At 40.5% G+C, this 23,042-nt stretch overlaps 1 protein-coding gene across 1 annotated transcript in view; it reads left to right on the forward strand.

The window, feature by feature from the left end:
• The window catches only part of LOC116696229 (seizure protein 6), a 173,961-nt gene extending 151,427 nt beyond the window's left edge, over nt 1-22,534 (forward strand). Inside the window, exons 4-5 of the mRNA XM_032527057.1 lie at nt 21,805-21,994; nt 22,500-22,534. Coding sequence (XP_032382948.1) covers nt 21,805-21,994; nt 22,500-22,534 — 225 coding nt within the window. The remainder of the gene's footprint in view (nt 1-21,804; nt 21,995-22,499) is intronic.
• The last annotated feature ends 508 nt before the right edge of the window (nt 22,535-23,042 follow it).

Genomic DNA, 23,042 nt, shown 5'->3' on the forward strand with positions numbered 1-23,042 from the left:
CCCCCCCTGCCCGGGCCACATCGCTACCTGGTTGTGTGACGGCTAGATAATTTTAAGGGGACACGCCAAATCTCTAGATGAGCCGCGGCCGAGCCACGCCTGATTGAACCACACTTAATGGGGGGAAAAAAACTGGGAACCAAGCCATTGGCCTGTTTGGAAGAGGCACACGCTCCGAATGGGCAGTGCACTACTTCTATCTCACGGTGAACAAGTAGAGACGATTGTAGATGAAAATGAAGAGAGATTTTATCTTAGTTTATATTTCATGCAAAACATTTTAGTCTTGTCTTTTTTCGGCAACAACAATGCATGTTAATTTAGTCTTAGTCAACGTTTTTGAACATTTCTGCAGTTTTGTCATCGTCTCGTCTTCCTCATGGAAAGAAAGGTTGTTGACAAACATAATTAATCTTGTCTCGTCTGATGCAATTAACACTAATGTGAATCTCTTGAAAGATGAAACTACACGTTGTGGCTATGCACGCCGCGCGGTCGTGGCTTGGTGGTGTTGCATTTTCCCCGACTCATTTCGTGGTTCTCCTTCTCCATAAATAACATGAAATGGCAGTATAAACATCAGACCACTTATGTAGGCTACGGTATAATCTCTGCGTTGAGCCTCCACAGAACCATAAATCACACTTTAGTGAGGAGGACAAAAACAGGATTTTGATTGTGGCCTTTCCTGACGGGTGTGGGACGCCTCAGTCTGTCTCTGTTCTCTCACCACTGTGACCCACTTCTCCTGCTGAAACAGATGTTCCCTCGACTCCATCATTTACTCACCTCCCTCTTAATTACCGCTGTTAATTAGCAGACACACACAGTCAGACACATACTACGCCTCATTATAGGAACACACAGGGACTTTATAGTATTTCCATCTCATGATAGGGACGGTGATGTTACTTGAATATGTATAACACAGCAAGAGGCAGGTTCAGCAGATCATAGAGCTGTAATTGTGGATGGATGGATAGATGGAGAAAGTGTGATGTTTTCAAGGAGGAGAGCAATTAGAGGTATAAAGTCCTCTTAGTCCCTGCTGGGCCTGGCTTTCTGCATGCGTCACACAAAAAAGCAAGATCAACAAAGAGTCTCAGAGGAGAACAGGAGAACATGTGCCTATGATTTTGCATTACAGTGTGGCTCCCCTTCATTTCTCTCCGTCTCTCTCTCTTTGTGTTGCCGTAGTTTGTTTTCACCTATCTGTATACACACACACACACACACACACACATGCACACACACACGCACACACACACGCACGTATAGATAGACTTTGATCCATTAGTCAACACCATATCCCAGGGTTCCATCTGTCCCTGTTTTGCTCTCATCCTCCATGCTGTCCCCCAAAGTTGTCAGCTTATATTTAATGAGGGAGTGCCAGTTGAATTATTCAGTTGTCTTTTGTTGCTTTTTTATTAAGTAAATTGATGTCAGAGAGGCTTTTTACACCACAGCACACAGTGTGCTCTATTCTCTGCTGCGTCGCTGCATGATATAAGAGTTTTAGTAAGGATTTTGTTATTCTGTATGTAAATATATTCGTTACATGATGGAATAAAGAGAACTATATTTCAATAGAGGGTCGTTTGGTAGTGTAACACACCCTGTGACAGCCATATTAGAAGCCCTCAATTTAGTATAGAGGATTTTGAACAAGTGATTGCACTCAAAATATACACAGCTTAACTCCTTTTGTTTTCAGGAACGGTCTATTTGGCCTTTACATAATATATATATATATATACATGAATATATATATATATATATATAAATATATATACTGTATGTAAACAGTATGTATACAGTATATATTTTTTAAGCAAAGCCATGATCTGTATTTCTTGGGTAATATACTTTTAATTAATCAAATCCCTTATGTTATCCCAGCTCCTGAAAGGCCTCATAACCACATCCCTAGCCAACATATTTCTGTGCCATTTAGTTTGTTTGTTTTATTGTAAGAACTAACAGCACCCATTGAGCCACATTTTCCTTTCACAAGACTCCTACCTGAATTTCTGCACCAAATCAACCACACATTCCACGTAAGTCTTTGTCATGTAAATCTTTTGTCTTTATGCTGTGCATCAGAGTGTAAATGTGTGTGAGTGTTTATCTGATGAGCAGGTTGCACCTTGTACAGTCTCATAGGGTTAGAATTTAAACTGCATTTTCTATAAGTGTGTTAGTTGTTATAGCTAATGCATGTTTTGGTGACTATTGAGAATCACTTCTCCAGTAAAAATCATGATCATGTTGGCCTTTTAAGAGGTGTCTCTGGTGCAATATCAGCTGATCACAGTCAGCAGTGGGGGTCACCTGTTCATCCATACACCCAGACACATCAGGAGCTTTTACAGTAAACTGCACTCAAAACTATTGTAGCACATGATTTACTTTCACTTTGATCTTAGGCTGTGTCTCAAATCGCGCACTTCTGTACTAAATACTAACTTTTTGAGTACATAGTGCGTTCACATTGTCGAAGTGCGGTCAAATGCAGTGCACTTAAAATACCCGGATGGTGCACTCAAACCGGTCTCAAAGTTAAGTGTAGACCGATGGACACTTTCCACACTCAACGGTCGCCATCTTGGCTACGTAGCGGAAGGGGCGGAGCTAACAACCGTTGAAAAACTTGATAGCGGCGGCCGAAGACGCGATAGCGAGATCGACGGAGCAATACAAAGTTGAACGTGTAAATGTATATTTGGTTAATTTTACAGTCGATAATAATTTTTGTACCACGAATTATAACGTTTATTAGTACCGTAATTTGACGTGCTAGCAAGCCAACCTTAGCTAGCTAACAGCGGCAGTTTAACCAGATTGGCAAATAAGTTATAAGCTAACGTTACATGTGTTGTAGTATATTGTTGTTTGCGTTAAACTTTCGTCCCATTGTAGACGATTTTAGTGTTAGATGTATGATCTTAACAAGTTGTACATAATCCGACGTGAGCGTTAGCTCAGCGAAATAGCGATCAGCTGATTGCCAGTAACGTTAACAGTAGCTAATGTTAAAACGTATCCACTGTTTCTGCCTCCACCTGATGTATATCCTGTTTTAACTGCCTCCCCTGATGATTATCCTGCATAACCCGTCTCTTCAGGGACCAACGAGGAATAAACGTCCGTCATTTAGGGGCGATGATGGCCATCAGACCGTAGAAGGATCCCCTGGAGAGCCTGAAGTCCCCCCTCAGGTCCCTATCCCCATCAGACTAGCTACGGCCTGGGGGGAGCCTGCAGAACTACAAGCACATTTTTAAATAAAATTATATTAAAAGTGTTTAACTTTGTCTCTTGTATTACACGTTGCATGACTGGCCAGGTCATGTTTGTAAATGAGAATTGGTTCTCAAACAGTTTACCTGGATAAATAAGATTAAATAAAATTAAATAAAATAAATGACTGTAGCAAACATATAATGAATATAAAGGAATGGGTCTATTTAAATGTCAGGTCTGTTCCCTCTGCTTTCACTGTTGTATTGTCACTGTATGAAGACCATTTAGAACAAAAATACAACTTATATAAAAGATGTAATGATGGTTTGTCTATTAGGTAAGTTGAATGGGTAATGCTTCATAACAACAGTCTTATCTCTGGGCAACAGAATGTCCTCATGAAACCGTTGACATTAAAATGAACAGTAACGTAATGAATGAATATTACTTTACTTATTTTTAGAGCAGAAACATAAGCATATACATAAAGAGTGGACTGCAAAGATAGGTATAATTAATGAATTGAGGATGGCAGTACAAGAACGAATATTACGATACAGTTGTGAGTACTGTTTGAAGCTAATGGGGGGTGACATGACGGCGGTGTCGCAATCGTCATCCTGGCGTGACACGGAGCAATATATCACATTTATTTTTGTTAAAATATCAAAAACAAGCAGATTATTTTTCGCGAAACACACATAGCAGTCTGGAACGCTCTCCCGAGGTGAAATTCACATTGTACAGAAGAAGAGGATTAAATGTGATCGTCATTTCGGTAAGTGCACATGGAAGTGCGCGATTTGAGACAACACTCCTCTGTCAAAATTACCACTATGCAAGATAGTACGTAGTGCACGAAGTGTACTTCTGTAAGTGCACTAAAGGGAAGTGCGCGATTTGAGACACAGCCTCAGTCTATATCAACAATGTTTTATTTCTGGGGTTGTTCCGTTGCTGCCCAAAACTTTTGCTGGATCTCACACTTTTTGGTCAGATGTCCCTCACCTTCCTCTTTCTTTGTGATGACATTCTAAACTCTGGTAGATTTCTGAGGACTATGGTTAACGGCTCCTCAGATCTCTGCAGGGTAAATCCAGACAGCTAGCTAGACTATCTGTCCAATCTGAGTTTTCTATTGCACGACTAAATCAACTTTTGAACGTACACATGTTCAACCAAAACAACAGTTTATGTGCTTCACAGCTTTTGTGCTATTGCTCTGCTTTTATAAGAGGGTGAAGCTGATGGACTGCAGAAAGTGGAATTGGCAACTATTAGAAGAAGAGTGCAAGACTGTTTAGTATAGACAGACATGTCAACTGCAATCAGTTCACTAATCACGCTGTGATCTCAGCTTAACTGCAGTACAACAAAAACAACATCAGCAACCACTCCTGGAGCTTTCAAAAGGTTTTACTTGGGAACTTGTTGACATATCTCAATTTACTGCAGCCAATGGTTCAGATTTGAAAGTGTATTGTGAGCCATTTTATTATCAGAGTAATAGCTCTTTCCAGACGTGGGTTCACCCCTCATGATTATGTTATGTGAGGTACAGTTATACAGAAGAAGCTGGACTGGTGCCAAGGCAAATTGGATTACGTCTCCCAATGTTCCCTCAAGTGTTTTATTATCCCTGAGCTAAAGGCACAATGTGATTACTTGGCGATGCCCTTTGTTCAGCGCACTATTATCCTGATGCTGTGTCCATGAGTTCATTAACGGAACATTATGACTTGTTATACACAAGCACGCCGCAGAGGCCGCTGAGCTCGTACGCTATGAGTCATTCATGTTGCACTCAGGCTGTATGGACTCTTGCTCTACGTGGGTTGCAAGTAAAGTTTCACTTTTAAACAAGTGCACTGTAATTGAATAATAGACTGTACGTGTTGTATATTATATAAGCAGTATTGAGTGGGTTTAAGTGATGACAGTCATGAATTCTTCCCTCATTTTACATTTAAAACTAAAACAAACAAAAAAAGTAAAAAAAAACTTTCTAACACAGTGCCAATTTGTAAAATAAGGATGACTACCGTACATGTGAATAATATGATGTTTAGTTTGACAAATTAATCTTATTTTAAGGTTCACTTGCTAGATTTTTTCATCAACTGGTCTTCATCATTGCGGTTTGGTCAGGTGTCATGGAGATTTCCCATGCTTCATTTCCACTGCATGGCTGGCTCAACTTAACTCACTTTTGGTACCAGTATCACCTCCACATAGGCGGGATCCTCAACTGATCGCCATAGTAACAACATGTGAAACTGCAACGACAACATATTCAACGTGACACACCCTGAATCCTTCCATCTGTCTGCGTCGTCAATTTTCATGTTTACTTTACGACGTAATTTTGTGGGCTGTCATTGTGTCCAGGGCTTTAAATTGACACGCGCCAGCGTGCCAAATGCCAATAAAATGAACTTTGGCTTGTATAACGTTGTAAAGTTAGTAGCCAATTTGGCCTGTGATGAATGATGTGTCTGTTTTTTATTGGTAAGCTGCAGAAAACAATCCAAAAAGTCAGTGTGTACAGATTGGTCTGTTTTCAGGCAAGAGATATTAGCAGTTTTATGTGTTTGCCTTGAAAACTAACGGAACTGCGCAAAACAAACCAAAGTAGCTGAAAAGAATTAGTAAAGGTAGTTAGGATAAAAAGTAAAGTAAATGTTTATATTTTAATGTATATCTGCCGACCAGCAACCCAAAACATGGATGCTTAACTGTATTCAGCGATACTCATACATTTTTCCTGGAGTAAAAAATTGCCTGATGGAAAATCTGATTGGCTGCTACTAGCTACTACTACTAAAATCTGCTAGCCATGTTGGCTGGTGATCAAAAAAGTTAACTTACAGCTCTTATTATTATTTCTTAAGCTTATATGGAGATGATTAGTCACGCTTTTATTTCCTCCATCCTTGACTTCTACAATTCCCTTCTCACCTGCCATAGCCAGACTTAACTGCCAAGCTTCTGACCAAGTCCTCCAAAAGGTCTCATGTAACACCAATTTGGATTTCTTTACAATAGTTTCCTATTAAATTGAGAATCCAGCTCAAGATTCTTGTGATCACATTGGAACTACGACTGGGCCATGTGGCCAAACTGTTCTATCCCAATATGGGTTATTTATGTTGCCATAATGATACATACAGCATGTGGAAATTCTGGTAATTCAAAAGATGAATGGTCTATATATAATAATCACATAGTAAAGTCTAAGTTTGAAGTTATAGAAACTCAAAATGAAACTGGCATTCACAGACATGAAGTCGTTTTCTGTATATCAGTAGATTTATTTTAAAGAAATAATAACACTTTATGATCCAAAAACACACACCTCATATAAAATATATGAATAGAAGATTGTCCTATTTTTACGCCTGTAGAGGAGATCTATGCCGAGCATACGCACCACTACACGCTGCTCTGTTGGTTTCATTGATCATAGTGAAAAGCGTAGTGTTGGAACCATCGCTCCGTATACAGTGCGTTACACATGCAATGTAGCCAGCCCGTAACATGAACCTTTAAGGTGAGGAATGAAAAGCAAATTGCCTGTATGTGTGAAAACAGCTTTATCTTTTGTGGATTATATAGCATAATTATATCATTTTGTCATTCTTTTAGGGGGAGCACAGGGGTCACAAAAGACAGCTCAAGACTCATTCGTTCAGACTTGCTTTTTGTTTAGTTTTATTGTTTTATTCAATCAAACAACAAATCAAATTGTATTTAAAGTGAAAAATAACCATTTGACATTGTCTCAGTGAACTTTACAATTAAAGGAATACAGAAACAACAGACAGCAACAAGACAATTGAACAGCATTAAAGCAGGAGAAATAATAAACAATACAAAACCAGCAACATACGAGAAGAAGTGGAAAATAGTTGTTTGTGAAGGATGCAGAAAGCATGGTGTCTTATGGTTGGCTGTAATATAGTGGTCTGTTGATGTGGGGCTGCTGTGGCTCATTGGTAGAGTGGTCGCCTGCCAATCGGAAGGTTGGTGTTTTCACCAAATCACCACTGGAAATGTAACTAAAGCAAGTATCTCAATATCACTAACATTATCTTATTTATGGACCGTGAGTCCAATAATAAAGGCTATCTATCTATCGGTCTATCGATCTATTGATTTATCGATCTATTCATATTTAGACAAAACAAATGATATATCCAGCTACAAAAAGCCCAAAAGTCGTAAGTTAGAACAGAAGTACAAAGAGGCCTTGTTATGGAGATGATACAACGTCTCGTCTCATCTTTTTGGGGTGAACTGGCAGGTCTCAGAACTCTGCAGTTCTGAGACCTGTGCAGTTCTGCACATTGGAACAAGTTGAAAGTTTTATCTTGACGTAAAATCTTTGGTCCGAACTGGGCTCAAGTGGACTTTGTTTAATCTACTGTTTCCAAGGTAAAGAATGGACCTAGACTGGACTGAGTAGCAGAGTGGTTGCCTGCCAATCGGAAGGTTGGTGGTTCGATCCCTGGCCCTGCAGTCCCATGTCGAAGTGTCCTTGAGCAAGACACTAAACTCTGAGTTGCCCCCGATGCTGCGCCATCAGAGTGTAAATGTGTGTGAGGGTTTATCTGATGATCACCTTGTACGGCAGCCTCGGCCACAGTGTGTGAATGGTGAGTAGTTCCTGTACTGTGTAAAAGCGCTTTGAGTAGTCGTTGAGACTAGGAAAGTGCTATGTAAGAACAGTCCATTTAATCTAGATTTTAATATGTCAATCTGTAACATGTAGTAACATGGTGCTGTATAAATAAATGTACTTAGAGCTGAGATGTCTGAGCTCCTCTTCCCATCACCTAGAGTGCATACACTTCATTTCAAAGTTGCAGACATAGAGACAAGCGGGTGCAGCTCACACACTCGCCTGCTTACTTTGTGTCTGCTTTTTGGATTCAAAAGTGTACACTATAGAGCCAGATTGGGACTAAACGTCTTTGTTGTCTGAGTTCATGAAATCCTGAGAAAGAAGCTTGTTTCCACAATCAGTTGCTAACCAAAGCTGACAAAAGATTTGTACATTAACTGGTCAAATCTAAATCTTCGGACAGCTGCTTCTTTTACACAAAACTTGAATACAGTCTGTAACAATCACTGACAATCACTGAGATCAGGTAAGAACCGACAAGCACGACTCTTAAAGTCCACAAAGGTTTATTTCTAAATTACAGAAGATCAGATGGCAAACTAACTGGCAGGGAGTCAGAGTTTAGAAACAGGATGAGGTTCAGACAGGATCAGGAATCAGGTATAAAATGCTGGAGAGCTTAGTGTAATGCAAAAGCCAATCTGACACAAGGTACGGTGCTGAATCTAATCAGAGGGAATGGGATGCAGGTGGGTAATTGGGTGATGCAGAGCAGGTGAAGCAAAGTGGCTACTGGAAGGCAAGAGGGAGTGGCAGGTTCTGAAATGACAGTAAGAAGAAATTAGTGTGCTTTTCATTATGATAAGGTGTCTCCTCGCTTCCCTCACTCGCATATGTTCCTTGCGTCTCTTATACTATATTAGGTATTGAGTAATGATTAAAAATACGTTTGTAAACCTTTAAGAAACCATTTTTAAAACATCTATAAACATTACATGACATTATAAAGCAACCTGTAACCATCCAGACACTGTTTATAGACTGTTTACAAACCAACTAGTAACCCTTAACAAAGTGGTATGTGAGTATCTGGTCCATCTATCGAAGGATGTTTTAAAAATGGTTTCTTAAAGGATTACAAACCTATTTTTAATAATTACCCGGTACCTAATATAGTATATGAAGGATATAATGTGTGCAACAAGAAACTGTTAATTTGCAGCACTACTAAAAATTAGTAAACATTATTAATTATAATTTAATTGTTTGTAAATACTCATGACAGTTTGCTAACAGTTAAATGAAAATTAACTACAGATTAATTAACTATCAATTTACCATCCATTAATCCATAATTTATTATAAAGTGTTACCCACCATTTTAATAAAAACAGTCCCTTGTCTGAAATACAGAGAGAGTTGTGTAGAGACAGTAGTCTTAATTAGCTGAGTAGCAACTCCTTTGGCAAGGGCTTGAATGACATTGATTAATTAAAAAAAGTTTAATTGCTGATCATCTTTTTCAACTTGCCTCTATTTTCCTATGTTTTTGTGTCTAAATGACTGATGGTGTAATCCAGACATGAACTGATTGACACCTTCCTGCTCTTCATGCCCTGTGACATGTAGTTTTACAGGGCACTGTTTGTAAGAAGAAGGAGCACGTGGATGTGCATTCAGTCAGGCGGGGAGGGTGTAACCCACAATACTTTGGGGTAATGGAATTAACATGTATAAATATATATATGTATGTATTATTATTATTAGTATAATGGTTGAATTAAATCACTAAATGCATGCATATAGACAAATTGCTAGAAAATGCATGTAAGTATGTGGGTTTGAGTAAGTGTCCAATCACAGTGAGCAAACTGAGTGACTGACATGTCTATTTAAGCCAATCAGGCGCAGTTAGGAATAAAAGCAAAGCCTACCTTTCTGAGCTGAAAAGAGCTGCGGAGAGAGACTAGCGTGACGATCGCTAACGGGTAATGGAGAAATCCTGCCGTTTTTATTGTCAAAAGCTTGAGACGTAAAGTATATTGGTGTAAGATCTTGCGGACATAGTTGACGGTTCTTTAGTCGACGGGTCTTTGTATCCGCGCGGCCTCAGTGGAACTTGACTGCCTCGTTATTGAACCTGTTTGGCAAAGAAATGCGCCAGGAGTCTCTTCTGTGTTATTTCTTCAAATAGTTCAGCAAGTAAGGTAAAAGACCTACATTGTGAATTAAGATACCTTATCAAGTGTTGTTCGCTATATTTCTTCTGTGAAAGAGTGCATATATTAAGTACATTTATTTTTATTTTGCTACTTGTGGAGATCTCGTGGTTGTGCTGGGTACCGCCATTTTGGGTGTGTCCAGGCTGCCACACGGAATCGGTGAGAATATAGATGCTAGCAGACATATGGCTTGGGAAACGAAAAGAAAGAAGTCTGGGGGGGGGTCATATTGTATTGCCTCTGGCTGCAGTAAGGAACTGTATAGAGGTAAGGCAGCTGGGGTTACAACACATTTTCTCAGGCTACCTTTTGACAAGGAAAAAAACAGTCCTCAACTCATGGCTAGCAGCTAGCTGCCTTAAAACGGGCTAGCTATGGTTACCTGTTGTCAGCATACTATCAAGTCTACTAGGCAAAGGGCTGGATGTAACGTTGTTGTCACATACACAAAACACGAACATATTCACTTACAATAATAAAGCCCAACGTTTAGGCTTTATAGTGTTCAACAAAACAGAGACTGACACACTGGGCATTACTTGAAATTGAGACTCAACACCATGCTAGATACCAAACGATCCGACCTAGGGAAAGGGCGAGCAGCTAAATACGTTGGAAGCACTCTTATGACAAACTCCCCAAGCTAGCACTCCGACCATAGACTGTATAAATAAACCAAGACTCCAATATCACAGATCGATAATAATGTGTTTAGTAGCCGCTAGCTAAACCACAGAATCCAACGTTCCTCTCTACCCCCCCTGAAGCTAACTCATGTTCGCCGTCTCAGCTAAACCTCAGAATCCAACGTCCCTCTCTACTCACCCTGAAGCTAGCTGATGTTCACTGTCTCAGCTAAACCTCAGAATCCAACATCCCTCTCTACTCACCCTAAAGCTAGCTGATGTTCACCGTCTCAGCTAAACCATAGAATCCAACGTCCCTCTCTACTCCCCCTTAAGCTAGCTGTTCGCCGTCTCAAGGCACATTGTTGATGCAGAAACAGCTGCTAGTTCTATAGTAAAAATCAGTTTAATTAAAATTTTAGTGTAATTCATTTGTAATTATCATAACCAACAAGTTATCAAAAGTTAGTTTTTCAGTTCATCTTTGAGAATTTGTAGGGTTTGATATTGAAATCCCAACTTTGGCATTGATTATTTCCCATCTTCGTACTGCATCTTCGTACTTTTATATCAAACAGAGGCCTTATGAATTCCAACCTTCCCTTTACGGTTATCGCGCGGTGCTTAAGATTCTTGAACTGAGAAAGAAGAGACACGCTAACTGTAGTCTGGGATGGGCATCTTTTGTTCATGTAAATTCTTCCAGACTTCAGTTAATTTTCTGGGCCATGTAGTCTCTGAGCATGGTGTGGAAACAGACCCAGAGAAAATAAGTGCTCTGACCACCTGGCCTGTTCCCACCAATTTGAAAGAACTCCAATCATTTTTAGGTTTTGCTGGATATTACCGTGTCAGGACACCGCAGTGGCAAGAAGCCTTCGATCTAATCATTCAAAAGCTCAAGTCGGCTCCCGTTTTGTGGTTTGCCGATCCCAAGCTTCCATATATCCTCCCCACAGATGCCAGCTCCATTGGTTTGGGAGCTGCTTTGGATCCGATCCAAGACGGCCTACAGGAAGTTATAACTTTTGCAAGCCAAGGTCTTTCCAAGAGTAAAACAAGGTATCCTGCTCATAAAATTGAATTTTTGGCTCTTAAGTGGGCAGTGACAGAAATATTCTGAGTACTTGTATGGCACAGACTTCACAGTGGTAACTGATAGCAATCCGCTAACCTACATATTGACCTCCGCAAAGCTGGATGCTACAAGCTACAGATGGCCATCTTCCCTGCCCACCTACTCTTTCCAAATGCAGTACTGAACAGGGAAGCAAAATGTTGATGCTGATGCATTATCAAGACGTCAGCACAGTACTCCTCAGGATGACTCCAATTCACAAAAGGAAGGTGAGAGAATCCAACAATTTGTAATTCACCATCTGCATGATGCTGACCCTGCTGGTAACCTACACCATAATGAAATCCAGGCATTTTGTGAGAGGCATATGATCACTGCTGTTGAAGATGATGATGATGGTAACATCCCAGAATCAAGTCTAGTGCTAGTAGAGTCCTTTGCTCCTCATGTTGCTATTCCAGACCGTTATCAAAACGAAAAAGTAGATGGTTTCCCTGTCATTCCTTCCGTTTAAGGGAGAGGGAGAGAGAGAGAGAGAAAGAGAGAGAGAGAGAGAGAGAGCGCAATGACCCTGTTATTAGAGAGGTCCTTCTTCAGTTTGAGACTGGTCAAAGTCCAGCACCCAATCTCAGGACAGAACTTCCTGAACTAGCACTATTGTTGCGCGAGCTGAATCGGCTGGAGTCGAAGAATGGAGTGCTTTATCGCCGGAGGCAAGACAGACCTAACAGTCTTTCAGTTAGTACTTCCTACTGAACTGAGACCTCTAGCCCTTGAGAGTCTCCACGATGAAATGGGTCATATGGGAGTGGAGAGAACGGTGGATTTGGCAAGAGCCAGATTTTATTGTCCAAAAATGCATAAAACCATTGAAGACAGGATCGGGACCTGTGAGCGTTGGATCCGTCGAAAGGCTTTGCCGGAGAGAGCTGCTCCACTAGGGAATATAAAGACCAGTAGGCAATTAGAGTTGGTGTGTATGGACCTTTTTTCCTTGGAACCCGATTCTTCCAACACTAAGGATGTATTAGTTATCACAGATAATTTCACCAAGTAAACAGTGGCTGTACCAACTCCAAACCAACGAGCATGTACTGTGGCAAAGACCCCTCTGGGAAAACTTTATAGTTCATTATGGTTTGATCAGGGTGCTGATTTCAAATCCAACACCATTAAGGAGCTATGCCAATTCACTGGAGTGATGAAAGTTAGAACTACACCCTACCATCCTTGAGGCAATCCGGTGGAGAGATTTAACCGGGCCCTCCTACAGGTGCTTGGTATGCTTACAGCAAAAGATAAGATGCATTGGAAATATTTTGTAAAGCCTCTTGTCCATGCATACAACTGCACTAACAACAAAGTGACGGGATACTCTCCCTTTGAGTTAATGTTTGGAAGACAACCTGTCGATCTCGTCTTTGGTCTGCCTGTTTCTAACACCAAAAAGACTCACTCTCAGTATGTTGCTGACTTGAAGTGTCGACTAGAGGAGAGCTATAAAATAGCCATTTCCAATGCTGGGAAGAATGCACAGCATAACAAGACACGGTTCGACAAACGTATGACAGAGTCAGTGTTACATGTGGGAGACAGAGTCCTTGTTCGCAATGTCAAGTTATGGGGAAAGCAGAAATTGGCTGACAAGTGGGAGAAGGACATTTACATTGTCCTCAGAGGAACTGGTGAAACACCAGTCTACACAATCAAACCTGAAAGCAAGGATGGACCAGTGCGCACTCTACAACAGATTGACACCTTCCTGCTCTTCCTGACCTGTGAAATGTAGTTCTTCTTCTACTTGTAAGAAGAAGAAGCACGCAGACGTGCATTCAGTCAGGCGGGGAGGGTGTGACCCACAATACTTTGGGCTAATGAAATTGACATACAGTGTATATAAATTTATATATATTATGATAATGGCTGAATTAAATCACTAAATGCATGCATATAGACAAGCTGCTAGAAAATGCATGTAGGTATGTGGGTTTGAGTAAGTATCCAATCACAGTGAGCAAACTGACTGGCATGTCTGTTTTAAGCCAATCGGGCTACGTAAAGTATATTGGTGTAAGATCTTGTGGACATAGTTGACGGTTATCCGCGCGGCCTCAGTGGAACTTGACTGCCTCGTTATTGAACCTGTTGGGCAAAGAAATCGCGCCATGAGTTTCCTCCGTGTTATTTCTTCAACTAGTTTGACAAGTAAGGTAAAACACCTACATTGTGAATTAAGATACATTATCAAGTGTTGTTTGCTATATTTCTTCCGTGAAAGAGTGCATATATTTAGTAAGTGTATTTTTATTTCGCTACTTGTGGAGATCTCGTGGTTGTGCTGGGTACCGCCATTTTGGGTGTGTCCAGGCTGCTACACGGAATCGGTGAGAATATTGATTCCGTGTAAGGCTGCACGATTATGGCCAAAATGATAATCACGATTATTTTGAACAATATTGTGATCATGTAATATAGGGTATTCAATTAAAATTCTAAGAGGTACAGTTAGAGAAGATTTTGTCAAGCAAAGGTCCGCAACATCACAATGACTAACTTGCGTTATTATTCAGTACCACATCCTAATAGTTGCATGAAAATATGTAAGTATCCTAGTCAACAAACTACTGTTAAAATAAAAGTACAATTCAATAATATTTCAACAATATTTATTGTCAGTTAATATATTGAACTGTAGGATCATAAAAAATAAGTACCCTAATAATAAATTATCAATTTAAATAAAATAAAGGCTGCATTTAAAAATATATATTATAAATACATAAAACACAACAGAAACTAAACTGAGCTGCGCGATGCAGGAAACAACTCTGACTGGCACATGAGCAGACAGGGGTTTACGGAGCGGTAGATGCGCTATGCAAAAAAAAAAAACGTAGCGTTCTATGAAATGACGCTTTAAACTATCACAGAACGCTGCGCGGCCAGTTGAGGAGATGTATTCAATCCGAGTACGGATATTAACTCGTATTACTCGTATAATACTTGTACTCGGCAAAAGTGCTTTATCCGTACCGGATACTCGTTTCAGCCGGGTCATCCCTATTTGTTACCATGGGAACAACAATCTTTGAAATTGGTCTAGTATTAAGCGAGACTGTTGCAGTCGGCTACAATGTAAGCTTGTTGGTCAATTGCACACCTATTTGTGGTCGCTAAAAGTGCTGTGTGTTGCCGCTGAGGCCCTGTTTACACGTACATGGTTATTTTGAAAAATTTAAACATTTGTTTGTCTGTGCCCTTTTGTTTACACGCAAACGGAGAATTTGCCTCTAAAACGAGTCTTTCTAAAAACTCCAGCCAGAGTGGAGATTTTGGAAATCTTTGTTTGCATGTAAAGTGAGACAAATAGAGGGTTAGGCAGCCAAGGAAGTGAGGAAAAAAGAGAGAAGAAGTTGTTGTTGTTGTTGCTATTTTCGGGATTCGGCCACCTGGTTACAACTGCCACGATTGTTATTTTTGAAAATGGAAAGGTTTAAATGTCCTTTTTATGAAAATATTTGGCCGTGTGTAAACTTAGCCTGACAGGCTCTGATTAATATTTTAAATGTCTGACAACATTATGGAAAGGATCTCTACATTGATGGACGTTTTTTGGATCACCATCACCAAACCCACCAGACTTCATTTAAATAAACAGCAATTTCATCATCATAAAAACACTTCATTTAAGTACAGAAACAAAATAAAAAAACTATCAAAAGCCCGTCTTGGTCTACTGTTCCACCAATCACCACTCTGGTTTGGTTAGAATAAACCCATAATTCACCCATTTACATGTGGAAAAATGTTGGCTCTATCCACGCTAAAAAAACTGATTATTTAAATGGTCTCGTGGATTTGGTGATGGTGATTTTGGAGCTGTTTGTATTTAAATCAAATATTTTACTCTTAAACCAAAAGGTCTATCTCCTTAGGGATCCTTTTAAAATAATAATCTAAGCCTGTCAGCGACAAAAACAACACTCTTAGTGGACGGAAATAGACAATGCCCATTTGTCCTGTAGGGTTACAAAGCAGCCCAGTTGATGGCTTCCGGTTACAGTGTTCTCGCTCAATACTGGACCAATTATTTGTCACTTAGACACTGGTGCATGTCAAAATAGAGTCCTGGTTGACAAAATAATGTAACTAATATAAATTACCTCCATGGTTGGGACAGGAAGGCTCTCCAATGTGTTATAAAAACTGCACATATCATCTGTGGAGCAGCTTTCCCATCACTACAGGACATGTACATCACCAGGGTCATCAGGAGGACCCACAACATCATTAAAGAAAACCCACACGTACAACACAGTCTCTTCACACCACAAGCCGCTACAGGAGTGTGAAAGCATGGACAACAAGACTCACAGTTTCTATCCACAGGCCTGCAGACTCCTGAAAACTGCAATATTTCCCCACACACACACTCCGTCTTCCCCTCAATCTAAGCGCACGTGAAGCGCCTGCCGTAGGTGCGTTTGAGGCGTGTATGCATCCCTTTCTGCTAGTTTAAGGGTCCATGCACCGGCGCACGGTTCAAAAGGGTTGTACTTAGTGCCTTAATTAATCTTAGGTGTGTTTTGGGCATAACGTGAAATAGGGCTGCACGATTATGGCCAAAATGATAATCACGATAATTTTGATCAAAATTTTGATCGCGATTATTCTCACGATTATTTGTTGATTTTAACCAAAACAATGTTAACGTCACATAGGCTATTTATAAATGCGAGAGGAGTGTGATGGACACTACTCACCGAGAGACGGCTGACTCATTATGAAGGTCCAGCAAGGTTCGAACGGCGGATACACACGTTTGTGTGTATGAAACGTCTGAAACCTGCATTTTTGAAACTATGATATTCTGGCCATGGGTCAATCTCTGGCACCGGTCCAGGCCCTTGTCCAGGTCCAGCAGTCTCACGCTGTTACTCTACCAACTGGTTAGTTGCATCAGTAACTTTTTCTGTGTTCTTCGCCGTGGCGGCCGCGATACAGAGTACCGCGGAAACACTGGTACAATACAGGTTTGCCGCACACTATAACATATACAGCTGTGTTAATAAAAAATTAAAACTGTAGAACAATGTCAGAAGTGTGGACGGGGCCGCTGTGTGGACGCGGGAGTATAGAGGAGAGATCCACACCAAGGCTGGTTTCAGACAAATGGGTCATGTAAGCAAAAATTAAACCATATCCATATAAACAACATTGCAGCAAATGCAAGGAAATGCACCGGTGCGTCCTAGAGGAGCTAACAGCTAACAGACGCTACTAGCACCCCACAGCACTGCTCATGCTGTTGTCGAAAAACAAAAGACGGGACAAATGTTGCGTTTACTGGTAAAACTGGTAACCTTGAGACCGACGTATAACCGACTGCTATCTGTTGAGTTTTCTCCCGTTACTTGTCCTCTGGGACTGTCTGCATCTAGAAACTAAGCTGCCAGGGTGCAGGGAACTACTCTGAATGGTCATGATCAGACGGGTTGTACGAGCGGTAGATGTGCTTTGAAAAAAAACCGGAGCGTTCTATGAAATGACGTTTAAAAAAAATGAATCGCTCGACACGGCAACAACTTGACGTGGGAGTCAAAATCGTGATCGCGATTAAAATTTGATTAATTGTGCAGCCCTAACATGCAATTAACCAATCAGTCTTATTTCCCATTCCCTTTAAAAGTCAGGCTTGTTGCTATTACGATTTGCACTGTAATATTTTTATTCTTTTGCCTTTTTGTGTGCTGTGTGTGTGTAACAAGCATAGCAGTTGCTATGATCTGCTAAGGCTCCCCCTTCCTTTTAACGCCTGAATAAAGACATACCCGCTGTGATAAAAGCGGAAATTCTCACCAGACATGCTGTCAACGAAGGAGACAAGCTGACAATTATCTGCAGTGTAATCACTGAGCTCTACATTGTCCTTTTGGCTTTTTCCATATTTTTTCTTCTTTTGATTTGTGCCCGAGCAGACTTCTAATGCCATTTCTTAGTATACATGCTGATATGATGTTAATGATAAAATGTTTGTACCTGGCTGCACTTTTCTTCACAGAGATTGCTTGAACCACTGAGGTCAAGTTTTTCTACTGTGTACCTCAGGTCAACCGTTTTCACTTCACCAGAGTGCTGAATTTTTATTTATTTTTTTAACTAGGTAATTCGTGCAAGTTTAAGTGTAAACAAGCCCTTGAACTGTGCAAGTAGTAAACTTTCCTCACAAATTGTAAGTGCAAAAAGCTTCACATGTCAACTTAATCTATGCTGGCTGGCGCTCCTGCACCCTGAAGTCATTTTATATAATAGGAGCATTTGATTATCTCATCTAAAATTGGAAAACTCTCTGTTTTGCTTTCTCACTCTCTGATGACTCTCTGATGTGCACAGTGTGGCAAAAATAATGGCTGCCACTCAATGGATAAACTGTGCAGAGCCTTTATTCCACTTTTGTAATTATCCAGAGTAATGTGTTGAACTGCTGTTGCTGGGTGTAAATCTGATGAAATGGCTATAGCGGCAAATACATATTATGTAAATAATGGCATTTATATATGTGTTGCTGCAGCACGGAGGCTCTGTTTGGCATTGTATAGGGTTAGTTAACAGCATTTCTTTCTGATATGGTCACTCGTGGTGCTCTGTAATCAGAATTAAATACATGCATTTTTCATCATAGTTTTTTAAAGCATGCAAGGATTGAACTCTGGTTTTTGCTCGCTTTCAATCAATTTACAAACAGAAAAATGTAAAAAAAGAAACACTAGTACGGCTATGACAAAGATAAACCAACATAACTATGTACAAATAGGAAAGAAAATAAACTGGGTTACAAACAATAATGCAAACATAATTCTATGAGAGTGTAAAGAATGGCAAAATAAATATGGAATAATTAGAAATAACATAAAGGTAAATGTACTGTTCTTAGAGTTTTTCTAGTCTCAACAAGTGTTAAAAGCGGTTTTATATAGTACAGGAACCATTCACCATTCACACACTGTGGCCGAGGCTGCCGTACAAGGTGCCACCTGCTCATCAGATACACACACACACACACACACACACACACACACACGCATTTACACTCCAAAGGCGCAGCATCAGAGGCAACTCTGGGTTCAGTGTCTTGCCCAAAGACACTTTGACATGGCACTGCAGGGCCAGGGATTGAACAACCAACCTTCCGATTAGCAGGTGACCGCTCTACCACTTAGTCCAGTCTAGGTAAATCTTTTACCTTTTGAAACAGTAGATTATACAAAGTCCACTTAAGCCCAGTTCAGACCATAGATTTGGGTCAAGACGAGTTGAAATTTTCAACTTTTTCCAATGTGTCAATTCTCAACGGGACGGTGGATCATCTCCATAACAATCCTTCTTTGTAATGTTCTACTTCTGTAGAAGTTTTAGGCTTTTTGTAGCTGGATATATAATTTGTTTTGTCTAAATATGCATGTGGATAACGTTCATGACATTAAGATGCTTGCTATAGTTACATTTCCAGTGGCGATTTTATTTCTGATCCACTGCTGGGATTTAACGCCGCTGGGCTCGCTTCAGTCACTTTCTATCTCTCTTGTACATATAACGCCTTCAGGCGCTCCGTCTAAAACTCTTCCAATTTGACTACCTAGCTGTTTATAACATAAAGATAACATGGATTTTTGATCATTTGATTATATTTCTATAGTTTATAGCTGACTTTACACTCTGACTTCTCTATTTGCCGTTGAAACAGGTGACGTCTCTTACGTTCTAAAACCAGCCTCTGGAGACTCGACTAGCTGAGTCGCCGCAACACCATCAGCTTGTTTGAGTCAAGCTGAGAAGGGCCTATTCTCCAATGCTTGGAATCAAACATCCCTTTTTCTCGAGCCACATTAAGCAACTGTGCCTCTGCAAAATAGCTTCAGGAAGGAATTTGTTGTTGTGGAACATGTTTAAGTTCAAAAGTTGTTTTAATCGTGCAACAGAAAACCCAGATTGGACAGATAGTCTAGCTAGCTGTCTGGATTTACCCTGCAGAGATCTGAGGAGCAGTTAACTGGAGTCCCCATAAATCCACCTGAGGTTAGAACGCCAACACGATTTAAAAAGGAAGGTGAAGGACATCAGGCCAAAAATGAGGGACATCTGCCAGCACCAGAACAATCCCGTAAATGAAAGTTTGTTGATATAGACTAGTCCAGGAGCTGACTGTAATGAGATGCTATGTTAGTAAATCAGGCGATCAATATATGCAGATTGTTCAGACTTAGTGAAAACAGCAATGACATTTCCATAGTAAATTACATTACATGTCATTTAGCTGACGCTTTTATCCAAAGCGAAAGAAAGAACACAAAGAAGTGCTTTCAACTTTTCTAGAATTATTTTTCACACACAAAAAATGGAAGCCATAATGTGTCTCTGTATATTCCTGACTTGATTGTACCAGCATATATACGTAAAGGTCCCATGACATGGTGCTTTTTGGATGTTTTTATATAGGTCTTAGTGGTCCCTTTATACCATATCCGAAGTCTCTTTCCCAAAATTCTGCCTTGGTGCAGCTTTACAGCTAATAGAGCCAGTCTCACAATGATCTCATGTGCCGTTTCTTTGTGTGTATTTATTGAGGAGGAGAAAGGGAAGTGCGAGGTAAAGGGGCAGTTGCCTTGACCAAATGCCACTTTGCTTGTTTGAAAGCTATGTCCCAAATTCTCTGGGCAGGCAAAGCAGAGAAAGGGGAGGTAACCTTGCCCGTTATGACCTCATAAGAAGCAAGATTCCAGATTGGCCAGATCTGACCTTTTATTTTCTCAAAGGCAGAGCAGGATACCCAGGGCTCGGTTTACACATGTTGCCATTTCTAGCCACTGGCGTTGTTGAAAAAAAACTCAAAATGAAATTTTCATGCCATGGGACCTTTTTTAAAGCATCAAACAATTTTGTATTTGCAGAAAGTTACAATATAATGGAGGCACAATTGTGTCTCACAATCCTCACTCTATTGTACTGATTGAACTTTTCGTTAGGTCTTCTCTCTCAAGGTCTTTTTGCCCCTTCGCAAGGACTTTTTTGATTAAATAGGGGCCTTAAAAAGCCACCGTACAGTTCTCAACTGTACTCAACTTTTTACACTCAGCCTTCTTTATGTTATGAAAAAAAAACTTCCAGTCACCAAATCCTCCCGCCAATTATCGTCTGGTTCTGGCTCATCTCCTCTCATCTCATCATATCAGGGTGTCATCAAAATGTAGAAAGTCGAAGAAAAAAATACTGGCTCAAAGATCTGCCTCCAGTTTAACTCTACACTCTAATTCTCGCGTGTTGGTTGATGACACTAACGATACCAGAACTCAGAAATTAAAACTTAGACAATACATTAAAGTCAAGAACATTTAGTGAAGTCCAGCATTTAAGTTTAACATTTGTGGGTACACAGAAATAGATCCTAAGTATTCCTCATCGCAGACAAACGTTTACGAGGTACCGTTTACCCAGACTCTGTGCACCTCGACGGATCATTTCCTCTAATGTTTTCTCCATCTTTTGACACACACATGCCCTCCACCCCAAAAGGTACATTAGCCTCAAATAAGCCAAACTACAAAGAGCCATGTGAAAGGGCAGCTGTAAAAAAAGAATTATTTATCCAAGGTGTAGATGGAAGAGATGTTTTTAGCCTATGGCTGAAGATGCGTAGGCTTTCGGCCGTCCTGATGTCAATGGGGAGCCCATCCCAACCTTTTAGGACCCAGGATAGCAAACAGTCGGGAATTCATTAAGTGATTAGTTTTCCCTCACTGTGAAGGGGCAGCAAGCAGGTTGGCTGAAGCCGAGCAGAGTTGACAGGCTGGTAAATCTGCTCCTCTGTTATGCTGCTAGTATTTTTTTGATAATTGGGTCAATGTTGGTCTCCTGCTTCAGGTCCTGAGAGACTTGGGATCCCAGAATGTGGATCTTATTTGTTTTTATATGACGCATAAATTGTCTAATTCTTACTCTGCTTTTTGTCAGGTGATGAATGTAAATCTATCTGAGGGAGACAAGGTGGTGTTTGAAGATGTGGGCCACATGGAGAACACCATGCTGGCCAATGAGTCCATCCTGATGAGAGGATTGGTTGTACGCAGCCACAGCAATCAGATCTCCATCCGCTTCCGCAGCTGGAGGTCTCAGGGTGGATCAGTCCTGCTCAGGTACCAAGGTAAGAGTGTCTTACAGAGCACATCCCACCTGCATGCTGTCAAAATGGACACAAGTAGAAAACTAGAAGTTTGAGGAAAACAACCAACCTGACATTTAAATGATTTAATGCTTTTTGCTGATTTGACATTTTTGTGACTTTAAGAAATCTTGTTGTAACTCATGGTCATGGATTTGGTCTCAGGTGTCCAGTATAATCATATATGGAATCATGTCAAACATATAGTCGCTCTGGTGATAGGCGTAATTTACGAGGGGGATGTGGGGGCTTCAACCCCCCAATAAACAATTAGAGGTGTAATGAGGTCAAAGTTTTAATGCTGTGCATGGCAAGTTTGGACCCTTGAGAGGGGGCTCAAGCCAGGTTTAGGACCATCATAGTGTAAATAGTGTCGAAAAATGTTAGCTGACGTTGTTCAGTAGCTAGCTCAGAGATTATCAGATTTAGCAGGGAGGGTTAACACTTTTGCAAGGCACTCTATGCCTGTCACATTCTCATCCTAAAGGTCGGATCCTAGAATTGCTCCTGATGCAGTGGTAAGCAAATATTTATTGATAACGTGTATAATTTCTAAAAAAAACAAAAAACATCCCGGAATACATGTAATGTTTTGAACCTGTAGATAGTTTTGAACAATACAGCAGGTTCTGTATTCTAACCCCTTAGCCCGAGTCTTAACCGGACGCACCTCCTCCTCTTCACTTCCAGTCTCTAGACCTTCTCGCCAAGGTGGCTCCTTGAGTCCTGCATTATTTGTCCTCTCTCTAGAGCCGTTGGCTCAAGCTATTCGCCAATTGATTATTGTGTCACCAATATGCATTTGTAGTGCACAGCATCACCTCTCACTATTTGCGTACAATGTTTTTGTTTTTTTAGAAAACCCCTCTCTTCCTCACTTTCTGTCCTTATGCAAGGAGTATAGATGCTTATCAGGCTTTAAAATGAACTGGTCAAAGTCTGCACTACGTCATTTAAATGTTTCTGCTCGCAATTCAATCATCCCCATTGTTAAGCAGTTTTAAAAATGTAGGCATTGAGGTTTTCCCCT

The sequence above is a fragment of the Etheostoma spectabile genome, chromosome 9 (assembly GCF_008692095.1).
Source record: "Etheostoma spectabile isolate EspeVRDwgs_2016 chromosome 9, UIUC_Espe_1.0, whole genome shotgun sequence".
NCBI lineage: Eukaryota > Metazoa > Chordata > Actinopteri > Perciformes > Percidae > Etheostoma > Etheostoma spectabile.